This window comes from Peromyscus maniculatus, chromosome 8, assembly GCF_049852395.1.
Source record: "Peromyscus maniculatus bairdii isolate BWxNUB_F1_BW_parent chromosome 8, HU_Pman_BW_mat_3.1, whole genome shotgun sequence".
Lineage (NCBI taxonomy): Eukaryota > Metazoa > Chordata > Mammalia > Rodentia > Cricetidae > Peromyscus > Peromyscus maniculatus.
Window position 1 is genome coordinate 66832136 of NC_134859.1, and position 14322 is coordinate 66846457.

Sequence of the window (14322 nt, forward strand, 5' to 3'; positions counted from 1 at the left end):
CTTAGGCCTGAAGGGCAGCCTACTGGTGACTGTTAGTGGCCTGGACTGTGTCCTGACTGATGAGGTGTGGCCTCTTTGCAGTGGGATATGTAGGATGGGATCATGGGCACGACTGTCTGCCAGTATCCTGGCTAGACAGCGATTAGCAAGAGTCTTATGTCAGGCTGCTGATTCACTGTTAGCCCTGGACCAGATTCTCCCCTAGAAAATGCATGCTGTGTGTCATTGACCCTGACACCAATTCCCAGGATCTTTACAGAGGAGGCCACCGAGGCACAGAGAAGGGAGGACGAATTGCCCACGGCTAGTGAGGCGCTACAATCAATCTGCAGACAGCAGGCTGGGGCAGCGACCCTGCACTGTACGAACTATGGGAACTCCTACCCCCATCCCTGGATGGCCAGCTGGAGCACAGTGGGTGTGGGCGCATGGCCCTCGCGCTACCCTCCCGCCCTGGTCTCCGTGGGTGCACGTGGAGGGGTTCTTAGGTCGCCAGTGACTGTCTCCCAGCTGCCCCGGGCTCCCGGACACCAATCCCCGGGCGGCCAGGGGCCTGGCGGGGACGGCGGCGCCTGGCAGCGGGGGATTTGGGTGCGCTGGCTGGGCCGCCCCGCCGGGGGTGGATCTGGGTCGTCGGCCCGCCCGCGCTCCCGGCATGCCCCGCTGCTGGCGGCTGCGGGCAGCACTCGGACTTGGCCTTGGGGGACCGCGGAGAGCCGGCGCGCTCCGGAGCCCCAGTTGAGGTGGGTGAGCACTCGAGCAGGGAGGTGTGGGGAGGGTGCTCCCTGCGGGCTGCCCGGATCATGCTTTGTTCCGCGCGGCAGCGGATGCGGGGCAGCGCACAAGTTGGGGACCAAACTTGAGCGCGCGCTTAAAAGGAAGAGAGAGGGGGTCATGGAGTTGAGTCCTGATGGGTTTAGAATTAAATGGAGTGGGAGGAAGAGAGAGAGATGGAGAGAGAGAGAGAGAGAGATGGAGAGAAAGAGAGAGAGATGGAGAGAGAGAGAGAGAGAGAGAGAGAGAGAGAGAGAGAGAGAGAGAGAGAGAGAGAGATAACAGAGAACACACAAAGGAAGAAAAGCACACAAAGGAACGCCCACACAAGAGGGATCATGAAGGAAGGCTGAGAGAAAGTTCAAGAGAGCACAGAGAAACTCTCGAAACTGCTGGGAGAGAAGGAAGGCTTGGGGAGGCTTGGAGGAATGGGAGCATGGGAGAGAGGATGTGGGATGCCTGGAGAAGGGGATACTGGAGGGAAAAGTCTCGAAAGGAAGACATGAATTTGGGCGGAAGAAAGAAAAGGGTTAACAAGGATAGACAAGGAAGGACAGTGTAGAGTGTGTCTAGATCCTTGTACCTCGCTCCCTGGTTTCCCAACAGAGGTATAAGATGGAAAAAAAAATCCTTCTGAGAGAGCAGCCTTGGAGACCTCTGAGGGGACTTCCTTGGCAATTTAAGCTAGTAAAACCCCTATCCTGTCTACCTGGCACTCTTGCCCACACCTCAAAATCCAGCTCAAGCATTCCCAGGTCTGTGAAGGAGGCTTTTCTAGAAAGTATTATGCAAATATAGTATCTTAACTATCCAAGTCTGCAGCATAGAGCAGAATCCTTTCCTACCAGTTCATTAACATGGGGAAGCACAAGGGGTGGGGTGGGGGGGTGTCTGTATCTTTTCATCTTTAGTCTTCAGAATTCAGTGTTGCATGTAGATGATCAATGTATGCTCCCCAGGTGACCATCAAGAGAGTTTGAGCCGGGCGGTGGTGGCGCACGCCTTTAATCCCAGCACTCGGGAGGCAGAGGCAGGCGGATCTCTGTGAGTTCAAGGCCAGCCTGGTCTCCAAAGCGAGTTCCAGGAAAGGCGCAAAGCTACACAGAGAAACCCTGTCTCGAAAAACCAATAAATAAATAAATAAATAAATAAAAATAAAAATAAAAAAAAAGAGAGAGTTTGAGTCCCTGGAGACATGGCAAATGGAAGTGATGGACCATCCTGGGGTCATAGAGACGGCTAAGGGAGAGCAATCTTTTTCGTAGGTGAATAAACTAAACCCAGGGAGGGGATGAGACTGCTCAAAGGGATGCAGATGGGCATTTCCCCAAGGTGCCCTGGCTTGAGTTTAACATACACTGATAGGCCACATCACATTTCAGTAAGTAATGGCTTACATGTAGGATGGTGGTCCTATAGAATTGATTCATGTAATGACACCATAGCTGGTCTTAGTTTGTCTTAAGTTCGATCTGGGCATTTGACAATGACCACAAAACCTGGCGATACCTTTCTCAGAACAGAAGTATGTTGTTAAGCCGTACCTGACTGTTGATGTGAAAGAACCTCCCAGATGGTGATAGGCAAGGAATACTCCACTCTGCTTGTAAGTGTCCAACACTGAAAGGGGCAGTCAGAACCCACTGTAGAGTTTTCATTCTTCCTTAGAAAGGAAAGGGAAGGTGACTGTTGATTTCAGTGTAGGCAGGTGACTGTCTGCTGGTCAGCTATGTAGACTCGGACAAATTCCTTAACCTCCTGGAACCTCAGTTTCTTCACCATAAAGTAGAGGTGCCAGCACTTGCCTCATACGGCTGTTGAGAGACAAGTTAACACACACATGTCTGATCCGGAGGGGCTCCTCACTAAGTACAACCCCACCTTCTGCTTCCGTCATGGTAGTCCTTCACTCATGGGTTCTGTGACGTGAAATCATCCATGCCGGTACAAATGTTATCTCGGTCTAGCTGGAAAATAATATCTTATCATAAAGGAGAAGGGAAATTCAGGCATGGCATAAGCTGCGCCTTGCTTCAGTCTCTTGGGTTTGCAGGTGACTTGAGGGGGCCTGGCTACCCTTTCCACCCTCATTCGCCATTTCTAGCCGGGAAGACCCAGCTGCCCCTCCCTTCTTTGCCATGTCTTGACCTCATCTCCTTGATGTTCTGGTCTCTCCAGCTTCCCCCTGCTCAGAGGATGTGAGTGGACTGTGTTTGGGAGCCCCTGGAAGCATGGAGACTGTGGTGATCGTCGCCATAGGTGTGCTGGCCACCATCTTCCTGGCCTCGTTTGCCGCTTTGGTGGTGGTTTGTAGGCAGCGCTACTGCCGGCCTCGAGACCTGCTACAGCGCTATGATTCCAAGTGAGTAGACGGTGATGGGGAGGGAGGAGAGCTGAGCACTGACAGCAGGAAGTCACAGGGCCAGAAGCAATTTGGTGCGGAGCCACTTCAGCTCAACCTATTCTCTCTTAAATGGTTCCTGCAGGTCACACTTCCTACAAAGACTTCAGAACTCAGGAACATTCCTTAAGCTGGGCAGTGGTGGCACACACCTCTTTAAATTTTTTTTATTCATCTGTCTACTTTATATCCTTGCCATAGCCTCCCCTCCCATCCCCGCCCCCAACTCCCACTCCCACTCCCTTCCTCTTCTGTCCCCATCCAGGAAAGGGCAGGTCTCCCATGAGTATCAATAAAATGTGGCATATCAAGTTGCAGTAAGACAAAGCATCTCCCCATGTATTAAGGCTGGGCAAGGAGACCCAGCAAGAGAAGTAGGGTTCCAAAAGCCAGTAAAAGAGTCAGAGACAGCCACTGTTCCCCCTGTTAGGAGTCCCACAAGGGGACCAAGCTACACAACTGTAACATATGCAGTGCCTAGGTCAGTCCCATGCGGGCTCCCTGGTCATCCGTTCAGTCTCTGCAAGCCCCTATGAGCCCAGGTTAGTTGATTGTGTGAGCCTTCCCACGGTGTCCTTGACCCCTCTGGCTCCTACACTGCTTTCTCCTCCTCTGCAGGGTTCCCGAACTCTGCCTAATGTTAGGCTGTGGGTCTCTGCACCTGCCTCCATCAGTTGCTGGATGGCACCTCTCTGATGACAATTAGGCCAGGCACTTACCTGCTATTGCTAGGAGTCTAAGCTGGGGTCATCCCCGTAGACTCCTGGAAGATTGCCCTGGGTGGCACACACCTTTAATCCCAGCACCGGGGAGGCAGAGGCAGGTGGATCTCTGAGTTTTTGAGGTCAGCTTGGTTTACAGAGTGAGTTCCAGGACAGCCAGAGCTACACAGAGAAACCCTGTCTCAAAACCAAGCAAAACAAAAAAACATTCCTTAAGCACACCAGCATCCTGAGACACCACTTTTTCTGTTCATTCAGTCACAGAGAAATCACTGAACATGTTCGCCCTGACATGAAAGTCGCATCTTTGCAATGCTGGGCCACCTCATTTGGCAGGGGGATGAGCCAAATCCCTTTCCAGCCCCAACTCTGGAGACGGAAATCTGATGCCCACACTCAGGAACACACCTAAGCAACAGGTGTTCTGGATCACGCAGTCCCACGTAGGGGCGCCTGTCTCCTTCATCATGCATGGTCCTGTGCAATAGATTTTGTAAGCAAGGTCAGTTTAGGGATTTTTGAATGGAGAGATCCATAAAGGACATTAGCCACCAACCTTAAGCTGCTGATGTTTCTTGATCTTAACTCGGTCAGCATCTCCACTGAGTGGTTAACAACCTGTGACTACCCATTTAGATGGTCCTGAAGGCTCTGCTTTGCAAGGAGCGTCGCTATAGTTCTCCAGAACCCTGCTGTGAAGGAGGAGGGAGTTTTATTCAGAGGGGAGGGTGGTTCCCAAGAGTGATTCTGTATACCAGTTAAGGGACACAGATAGGCTTGGGTGACCACAGTGTCAGCCTTCCCATACTAACATAGGCTTGAAGGGAAAGACAGGAAGATCACTTGTCCTGTCTCGGACTTCTCTGTGACCGCGGTAGCCCTGCCCTTTCTCCAGCAGGTCAGCTCATCCTGTCTCACTTGCATTTTGGTCTGCTTTCTTGATCCACTGTTTAGCTGTGTGCCTTGTCTTGTGCTGTGGGCACATTACAGTTAGGTCTCTATCCAGGACAAGTGGCCTCTCGTCTAAACTGTCTATGCCTTTGTCACCATACCAAAATGCGTAAGATAACTCCGTGAAAAGAGAAAAGGTTTCTTCTGGTTCATGGATTTAGTGGTCTGATCCATGATCAGGTAGACTCACTGCATTTAGACATTGGATGGAGCTTCTGGATAGGAGTTTGCGGAATGCAGAAAAAGAAGAAAAGGAGAAAGCCAGTGTCGCACAATTCTCTTTAGGGTCCAGCTTCAAAGACCTGAAGCCTTCCCACTAGGCTCCACTCTTAAAGGACCCACCTCCCGATAGTGCCACCCTGGGGACCAAGCTTTTAACACACAGGCCTTTGCGGGGGGGGGGGGGGGGGGGGGGGGGGGGGGGAGTGGTGGGCATTCAACTTCTAAACTATAGCAGTGGCTGTGATGAAAAGTGTCAGCCACAGTCACTTGTCATGAAACTCTAACAGAGACCATTCCTTCTAGGCCCATTGTGGACCTCATCGGTGCGATGGAGACCCAGTCTGAGCCCTCCGAGTTAGAGCTGGATGATGTGGTCATCACCAACCCCCACATCGAGGCCATTCTGGAGAATGAAGACTGGATTGAGGATGCCTCGTAAGGCCTCAGGGAACTTGGGCTTTCTAGCCCTATAGGGTGACAAAGGGACTTTTGGGTTCCTTTACCGAAACATGCCAGAGCTCTTCCCCATCCTCCTTGTGAGGGACGTCAGCATAGGGCGTGACAGTGTTTGTTCTTGTCCCATGCCTCTTACTTTGCAGACTTGAGTACCCAGGTAGCTAAATGTGTGGCAGCCATCATTATAAAGTCCCCCAGTGGGGTTGGGTCATGCTTGGACTGTCCAGGGATTTTGAGTCAGCTCCAGGCGGCCTTTGTTTTCAGTGTCCCACAGAGGACTGCACTTTGAGAGGTGTGTGCCACTTCCTTTCATTATTTCTTTATCTTTTTGTTTATTGACATACACTTATGGGGCACGATATAGAGGGTATGAGACCAGCCAGGCCCCATGGATGTCAGAATGACAGGGAGCTAGAACGGTACCAAAGCCAGTGTCACCGAGAGTCTAGGGGATCTTGGTGCATGAGAAGTGTCATAGGGAGTGAGCAGTGTCCAGGTCTGCCTGGGGTAAGAAGATAAGGTAGCTTTGATGAAGCATGTCCCAGAGGGGTGCCTTTTAAAAACATTTTAGATTGTACTTAATGTGCTTTGCATTGACATTTTCATACATGTATACAATGTATTTTAATCACACTCACCCCATTACCATCTCTTGTTCCCCTCCTACCTCTGTGACACCCTTCTCTTCCTAAGTAGCCCCCATTATCCCTTCTTCTTTCATGTCTTTTGGCTTGTGTGTGTGTGCGCGTGCGTGCGTGCGTGCGTGCGTGCGTGTGTGTGTGTGTGTGTGTGTGTATGTGTGTGTGTCCCATTTAGTTTAACTAGGGTTGCTTACAGGAATTATTTGTAGGAGCATGGCCACACCATCCCAAAGTGGCTATACCACTAACTAAAGAGAATCTCTCTCCTTTTCCTTTACCCAACAACCATTAACTGCCTATGAGCCCTTATGGATGGTGAGGCCTCATAAGCCCCTCCCCTGAATGGATGCTTTCTGACTTGGGTTTACTGAAAGAGGAACTCACCAGGCTGAATCTAGGGGAAAGGGCATGTTGGATACACAGAGATATAAAATGTTGAACTTGGCAGGTGGGGACAGAGCTGGCTGGAGGAGTGGGTGGCTGTGTACGCCATAGCACGGGGGTGGGGTGGGGGCTGTGCTTGAGGTGGTGCCTTCTGTGCTCACCTGGTTCTGGGTGGGGTCGCTAGAAGGAGTTGGGCTCCTTAGAGCAGCACTGACACTTTCCTCTCGTCTCCTCAGGGGCCTCCTGTCCCACTGCATCGCCATCTTGAAGGTAATACTCTGATTTCCCTGTGAGGCCGAGGGCGGTGGTTGGAGCGCCCCAGGTGTGCATGGAATTGACCTTGCGAGCAGCCCGTGTTAGCCCCGGCTGTATTTCTACAGTCCGCTCCCATCTCTCCCTATTGGGTCTGTTTTACTTTTGCGTTCTAAAACTCCTCTTTAGGCTTTAGCTTATTTGGTCCTCTTAACACAGTGGCCTGTGGAAAGGACAGCTTGAGGGTCTCCAGTAATAATTTTACCAACCATGGGAAAGCTGGGTGTCTGAGGCCATGGAGCCGCTGAAGCAAATGAGGCTCTGGCCTCCCTGGGATCCTTTGTTTATTAATACTGAGCTCAGTCCGTGGAATGCGTTCTGTATCTGGGTTTCAGTTACTAGAAAGTCTTCCCTGGCTCCTTTGGTGACAACAGTCAGACAAATGAGATAATCAAGAGTTAAAAAAACAAAAACCCAAACTACAGGCTCTTCCACTCGGAGGCAGACTTTGGTCTTTGAAGGCCTGAGACCTTTGGAAAATTACATTCAAATTACACTTTAGCCATTTTCATAGTTTCAGCATTCATTTCTCAACTCTTGCCTGATATCATCCTTCCTAATAGAATAATAATAACATGCAAATATTGAACAAAATGCTAATATGGGTTTCTGCACGCCAGTAACCTTATATCTTTGTCTACTAATTATTCAAGATTTCAAAAGAGACAACTCTGTCTTTTCTCTAGGGTCCCTCAGTACAGGATATTAAAAAGCCCTTTATCTGCCTCTTCCTTGGCTACCTCTGTAGGAAATTGTTGCCTCAGAGTCCGGAAGCTCCTTGGATGTATAAATATGGCTGCACATACAGATATCATTGTGGACACAGATAGCTAGGTACACTGACTGGAGCAATAAACGGTATTACATTTCCCTTTGCCCAGACATGATGTGTCCTGGGCCTATTTCTTTTTTTTTCCTCCTGTCCATCTCCATCCAAGGGGGAAGGCCCCACTTCTGGGACTGGGGAACTTGGATTTAAAAAAAGGGCTTCTGAGGTTCATCTTGAGACCCCAGAATGCTTTTACTCCATCATCTCCCTGGAGCATGAAGGAGAGTGTGAGTCCTTCCTTCCCAGTGGCCTCCTGGGCTTCTTCCTGCTTTTGTTTTCTAGTAACAGCAGGTAGTGGGGCTTCTTTGCAGGGGCAGAGGCATGCTTGGTTTTCACATGGGGGAATACAGAAAGAGGCAGTAAGCCTTGGAGGTGGCGCAAGAGGAAGAAGCCCACGTGCTGTCATTTTTGCCTCTGCCCTGCAGTTTCCGGGGCCCTTTCATTATCACCTGGACAAACATACTAATAATACACAACTCTCAAAAACTGCCAACAAAGGAGGTATCATTGTTGGAGAACGTGCCTAAAGAGAACAGTTGCCCTTTGTTTAGCCCCATTTCTGCGGGCACCCCACTGGAGATATTATCCATTTGGAAGTCTAAACCGTGAGGGGAGGTGAGAGAAAGCACTCCCTACCAGGATGGTGAAATTAGAGCGCATGATTTTTCTTAGACGGATTATTCCAGCTTAGTCCTCATTGAGCTGAAGTTCTGCCCTTGATCTGAGTGCTCCCCCCTCCACCCCAACTATCACCCGGGCTTTTGTCTCTTTCCACCCCATTTCCTCTCATCATTAGGGTAGGAGCCAGATTAGTGCCCGTGCCCAAGGTGGGGCTAGATTTGTCTTCGTCAGGGTGGTAGAACCCTTCGTGTGGAGTGGGGAGCCATGTCACCCCTCATCACCTCTTTCCTCCTTGTTACATTAGATTTGTCACACTCTGACAGAAAAACTTGTTGCCATGACAATGGGTTCTGGGGCCAAGATGAAGACTTCAGCAAGTGTCAGCGACATCATTGTGGTGGCCAAGCGGATTAGCCCCAGGTGAGTGGTCAGTGGTTGTGAAGTCCCACACTCCACGGGTGTGTGTGTGTGTGTGTGTGTGTGTGTGTGTGTGTGTGTGTGCTGTGATAGCCAGCAAGGCTAAGCAATGCTCTAAAACAGTAGGTCCATCTGCCTGCGGTCTCAGTTATCAGACTGCCCAGTGTATACAGAGCAGCTCAGTATGGGCATTCCTAAGCGGAGGTGGTCACCTGCCATCCCCATTACCAGCACAAGCCCTTTAACTGTGCTGACAGTCTGCAGCTCTGTAGTGACCACTCCGGTTCTCACCTGGTCGGCCTTCCTTCCCTCGCTACACTGCGGCAGTCAGCAGGCATGTTTCCCGCCGGCTCCTATGCCACTATCTCCAGTGACTTCCCAGCTACGCCATTAGGTCCAGCCTGTTAGCTATACTGGGAACTGGTTTGAGGGCTACCTTCCTTTCACGGTGGCTCTCACATGCTGCTTGGTCCTCAGCCTAGCCCTGGGTGGGAGGTGAAGCCACAGAGCATTCCGAACTCCCGAATTCCAGGCTGTCTGCAAAATCCCTTGTGGGAGGTACCCAGCAGAGCCCCAGTCAACAACTACACCCCCTCAGCTGGACTGGATTTTGCAAAGAAAAATAAGGCCCTTTTCTCCGCGCAAAAGGCTGTGCTAAATGTGTGCTGCCACCTAGTGACTGGTATGGGGATTTGCTGTCAAATGACCCGCTCCAGGAAAGTGTTCTTATCAGTCACCTGACCCCTGTGCCTTGAACGGCCTCCACTGTGCATTCCTGGTGCCTGGATTAAATCACAAACAACCGGCCGTTTCTGTCTGAGTGAGCTGGCTGGTAAAGCTCAGGAGGAGCAGCCTGTAAGATCCTCTGAGAAAAACAAGACTTGGTGTGCTTGGACTCTGTCTAGGTAGTTCAGTGAGGTGAGACAGTGAGGAGGATGCAAACCAGAATGGCTTCCGGCTTGGAAGATGCCTCCTGCGTGAGACACCCCCACCCCACCCAGCCGCCAGCTTGTGCCAGGCCTTGCGGCCCGCTCTCCCACCATTTTTAAGGTGTGTGGTGCTCACATCTGCTAGATCCTTCCTTGTGCTTTTTATCCCTTCTGAGACCCATTCACAGGGCCTGCACAGGTTATGAAGAGGGTGTCAGAGTGCTGAGATCTCTGAGAGGGGACATGGTTAACAGTGTGCCGAGGTGAGCGTATGGCATGGCCGGGAAGGTAGAGTTCCCTGCTGAGCACCTGGGACAACCTCCTTCCTGGTCTTTTGCCAGTCAGCTGCCTTCAAGGGTTCTCCCTCCCTCCCTCCGGCTGATATTTGTCCCCATGTCCTTGTCTTATTTTCTGCCTCTGCCATGATGATGATGATTTATTAGTTCAAGGATGCTGAGGACCACCATGCCTGTGCACCAGCTTGTCAGCTCCTCAGGCCTGAGTGAGAACGAGGGCTTTTAGAAATCAAGCAATACAGCTTTCATTCTTTTTTTTTTATTATTATCATTTTTATTTTACCAAGTAATCCATGGGAGTAAAATCTTGCATCCCACAAATCAGAGCAGGTGGAAACTTAAAATATTAGTTCCAGACTATGTAAGCATGGAAAAGACACAATGGAGTAGTGTGAACCCAAATTAAGCTATGACTATTTTTTAAAAGTGTTCTATGTCACTGTATTAGCATCTTTAAAAAAATACAAAAGTAAAAAAATGCTTATAAAAATTAACCTACTGCAGGAATCGATCATCTGACAAGGGGAATGCTCCCTGATTCCATCCTTCCCAATTTGGGGATGTAGCCACCATTAAATGGTGAACATCCCTCTAGACTTTCCCTCTCTCATTGTATAGCTTTGGTTTATTGTTTATATTTATACATGCAGAAGGATACAGCCAGCTCATGCTTGGCGATTACCTTTTAAATGTAGCAGTAATCCTGAACATCACTCTATATGTATGACCTCACACATTTTAACCACCGGAATGAAAGCAAAAAACGGAGAGCAGAGTATTTTCCAAGCAGAACCCGGAGTCTTTCTGTTAGACTCTGGGTATGCAGAAACAGCTAGAGAAAGGACCCCTGAAGGGTGGGTGTGTCATACCAACAGAGAAGTCTAGCGTGAGGATGGGCAGGAAGGAGGGAGAGAAGGGGACAGGAAGGTGACACACTGACAGTCGTCCCTATTGCCTCCCCTCAGAGTGGACGATGTCGTGAAGTCAATGTACCCTCCGCTGGACCCCAAGCTCCTGGATGCGCGGTGAGAGGGGAGGAGGGATCACTCTTCTTTATCACCCCTCAGGGTCGCTATTATCAAGCCTGCCAGGCTGGCTGCCTGGCTTGTTCAAAGAGGATGGTTTTCCAGAGTTCCAAGGCCACCCCTGGCTCTGGGTTCATCCCCTTCCACGTCAACACTGAGGCAACCCGTGAGTTTAGCCTGGCAGGTGATAAAGCCCAGACTTCTTCCTGAGCCCCTGAGAGGAGGGAGCAAACCGTGTATCATATCAGGCTTGGATGTGCATGCTTAACTGGTTATGCTAACTTGGCCTCCCTGCCCTTCGCTCCCCATTCCTCCCTCTGATCTTTGGACTCAAAACCGGCCACACCTTGCTGGAAGCACCGCCCAGCAGGGCTGTGGGGAGCCCAGCAACAAGAACATGTAACAGGTCAGCCACAGGTGGAACTCACTCCCCATCAGGCATCTCCGGAGCCTCTTCTCTGGACCCTCCTCCGCCCCACAGAGTGCGCTCAGCCCTACGGAATGTAAACCCATCGAATACCTAAATGTTGTCTGCATTTGATTTGTGAGACTCCCATGGATGTGTTATGTGATGGTTGCCAGGTGGCTAGTAAGTCATGACGCGTGCCTGCTTTGGCTTCTCTGCCCCATTCCCATCGCCGCTCAGCTTTCTCCATGAGCTAGTAATCGATAATGGAGCCCTGAACACACCTGGCACTCTCACCATATAGAAATTATTTCATAGTGAGTTTTTCAATTAAAAAAAAAAACACAGAAATAACAACAACAAACAAAACCTTCCTCCTCAATTTGATTTTCAATTACATTTTCTTTATCATTGAGTAAGCCAGCCCTGGGCTTATTGATTTGTGATCAATAAGAGATGTTCACTGAAGAGGGATATATATAGCCCATCTTTAAGTGAGCAGCAGTTGGAGATCTGCTCATCCAATTGACCACATCCAAACTGTTTCATAAAACACCCTTCTGGGAGCTGTTTATGGCTGTGTTGTTGAAAGCCTGTTCCACCGTCTTAAATATGTCTACCAGACGCAGCTCTTCAGTTTCCCGTTGGAGTTTTGTCAAGCTCCTCCAAGGCTCCAAGACAGTTAACCTTGTTTAAGCCAGCCGCCCCCTATGTATTTCAGCGTGGACCCATTGTGTTACATAAGGAGAGGGTCTCCAATTTGCGGAACACTAATCTAGAGTGTGCACCCGTTTGGGTTTTTATGCAAAGTTCCCCACTTTCTACAGAGCCTGATCTTTTCTGTTCTTTCTTTCTTCCTTTTTATTTTTATTTTTATTTTTTTTTTTTAACCCAGGACAACTGCCCTGCTCCTATCCGTCAGTCACTTGGTGCTAGTAACCAGGAATGCCTGCCACCTAACCGGGGGCCTGGACTGGATCGACCAGTCACTGTCTGCTGCCGAGGAGCACCTGGAAGTCCTCCGAGAGGCAGCCCTGGCTTCTGAGCCGGAAAAAAGCCTTCCCAATCCCGAGGGCTTCCTGCAGGAGCAGTCGGCCATTTAATCTGCAAGGCTCCAGTCTCTGGCCCCACGTGGCTCAGCTGAGCCTTCCACTTCCTGTAGATTTAGGTGTTCTCTGGAGCTCTGGCATCCAGCCCCGGGTGCCGAGGAAAGCCGAGAGCCTCATCCCGGATGCCTCCGCTGCAATGGCAAACGGTGGCTGGAGAGTGGCAGTGTAATACCACAGTTAGGGGGGCTGCCGTGTACCTCTTCAGCAGAACGCAGAAAGCTGCAGGGCTTACTGCTAGATTTAGTTCATTTAATGTTTCCAAGAAAATTGAGTTGCCCTCTAAGAATCAAGAGGCTTCACACTGCATTAGGATTTCTGGCTTCTGAAAATCAAGGTGTGGCAACCCGCATCTGCGCTGTAGAGAACAATCAAAATGAAGCGGGGGATCGCCTCTTTGGGGAATCCTTGAACTCCCCTTGCTGGCTTGTGTTCAGTCCTTGGTCCCTGAAGCACCCGAGCCCCGAGCCCCCATGTGTCTTCCCCTTTCCCCTGTGTGTGTTAGAAGCCGAGGAAGACAAAGTCCGATTGCTTCCTTTTTAACCACTGTGCCTGCAATTCTACTCTACGACCACTAGGTGAATAGTAAATTTGTTCTGTTTTCCTCAAGCGTGGAGTTATTGAGTCAAGCGTATATGTGGGGCATATGGCAGAATGTGTGGGAACTGAGGACAGAAGGAGGGAGTCTGGGAATCTTGAAGGTGCTGTGCCTGTGTGTACATGTGTACGCGCGCGTGCGCGTGTGCACGTGTGTGCACACATACTTAAGAAGAGTCAGGCACAGGTGATGATACTATAATAAAAGTGGCTTCTCTTTCAGCCGTGACATCTCTGTGCTCCTTTATTTTCTGGAGTCTGTTTTGCAAATTTGAAAAATGAGAGGCAATTTTTTTTTTATTGTTTGTTTTTTGAAATTGCAGCCTTGAATTTGATCCTTCTGCCTCAGATTCCAAATACTGGGATCACCAGCATCCAACACCACTACCTACTGATAACAGGCCCTTTTCTGACCTGAGAACTCAGTGGGACCCAGCTCAAGGTCGCACGTTCCAGACTGCACAATTTCCATCCCACACATGTAGGGGAGCCCAAAGAATGTTCTTTCCACATGTGCAGAACCCACCTCACTCTTAGAAGCTGGGACTGGCTTGCTGCTGCCCAGGTCCTAGCTGCAACATTGTTAGAGCTGCCTCTGTCCCCGTTTTATTTTCTCTGCCCTAACTCAAGTCAGCAGACACTTTAGCTGGGTATCGGGGTACCGGGAACTCAGTCTTTAGTCCAGGATCTTGTTTGTCTGTGATTAGATATTTCATGCTCTCCTGGAGGGAAGGCAGCTCTGACCAGCACAGTGTGTACCAAGGCTACCAGAACTACCCATTTTGGACTGCAGGGTGGATTCCAGGGGCAGCTTGCCGGCTCTCTTCTCCCATCAACTCTGAAAGCGTGTTATGTCATTAACTCCTACCCTGCTGGAAGGGGTGACTGGGAAACGTCCAAAATAACCCACTCTGCCTTTTCCGCTTGAGGCCTCCACTAATAGTTCTCCACAGTCTTGCTTCTTCCCCTTTAAGACCCAGTTGCCTCATTGGATGGGCCGAGGTTGCATTGGCTGCTCCTGTGGTAAATGTCCCGGGCACTTGAACGAGGAACCTAAGCCAGAGAGAAGCAAGTCTAAATGGGGATCTCAGTCACCATCTACCATGGGTGGAGGATGCGGTGGGGTGCTCAGACTTCTCCAAAGGGACATCCACGTGGCCTGTCATCCATCATGGTATGCCCCTGTCAGGAGGACAGGTTGCTCAGGACCCGAGGAGTGTCTGGGGCTGTGGG

The 14322-nt window shown here is 50.2% G+C and overlaps 1 protein-coding gene across 2 annotated transcripts; it reads left to right on the forward strand.

Annotated features, from left to right (window-relative positions):
• The first annotated feature begins 632 nt into the window (after positions 1 to 632).
• Tmem98 (transmembrane protein 98) lies at positions 633 to 13101 on the forward strand. Of its 2 annotated transcripts, none has more exons than XM_006990055.4 (7): positions 633 to 743; positions 2953 to 3136; positions 5374 to 5505; positions 6788 to 6821; positions 8618 to 8733; positions 10921 to 10980; positions 12282 to 13101. In XM_006990055.4, the coding sequence occupies exons 2-7, from the start codon at positions 3006 to 3008 to the stop codon at positions 12487 to 12489; spliced, it is 681 nt and encodes a 226-aa protein (XP_006990117.1). In that variant the 5' UTR covers positions 633 to 743; positions 2953 to 3005; the 3' UTR covers positions 12490 to 13101. The 2 variants fall into 2 exon arrangements, with proteins under 2 accessions (XP_006990117.1, XP_042138421.1); XM_042282487.2 differs by lacking the exon at positions 633 to 743 and adding an exon at positions 1947 to 2039.
• The last annotated feature ends 1221 nt before the right edge of the window (positions 13102 to 14322 follow it).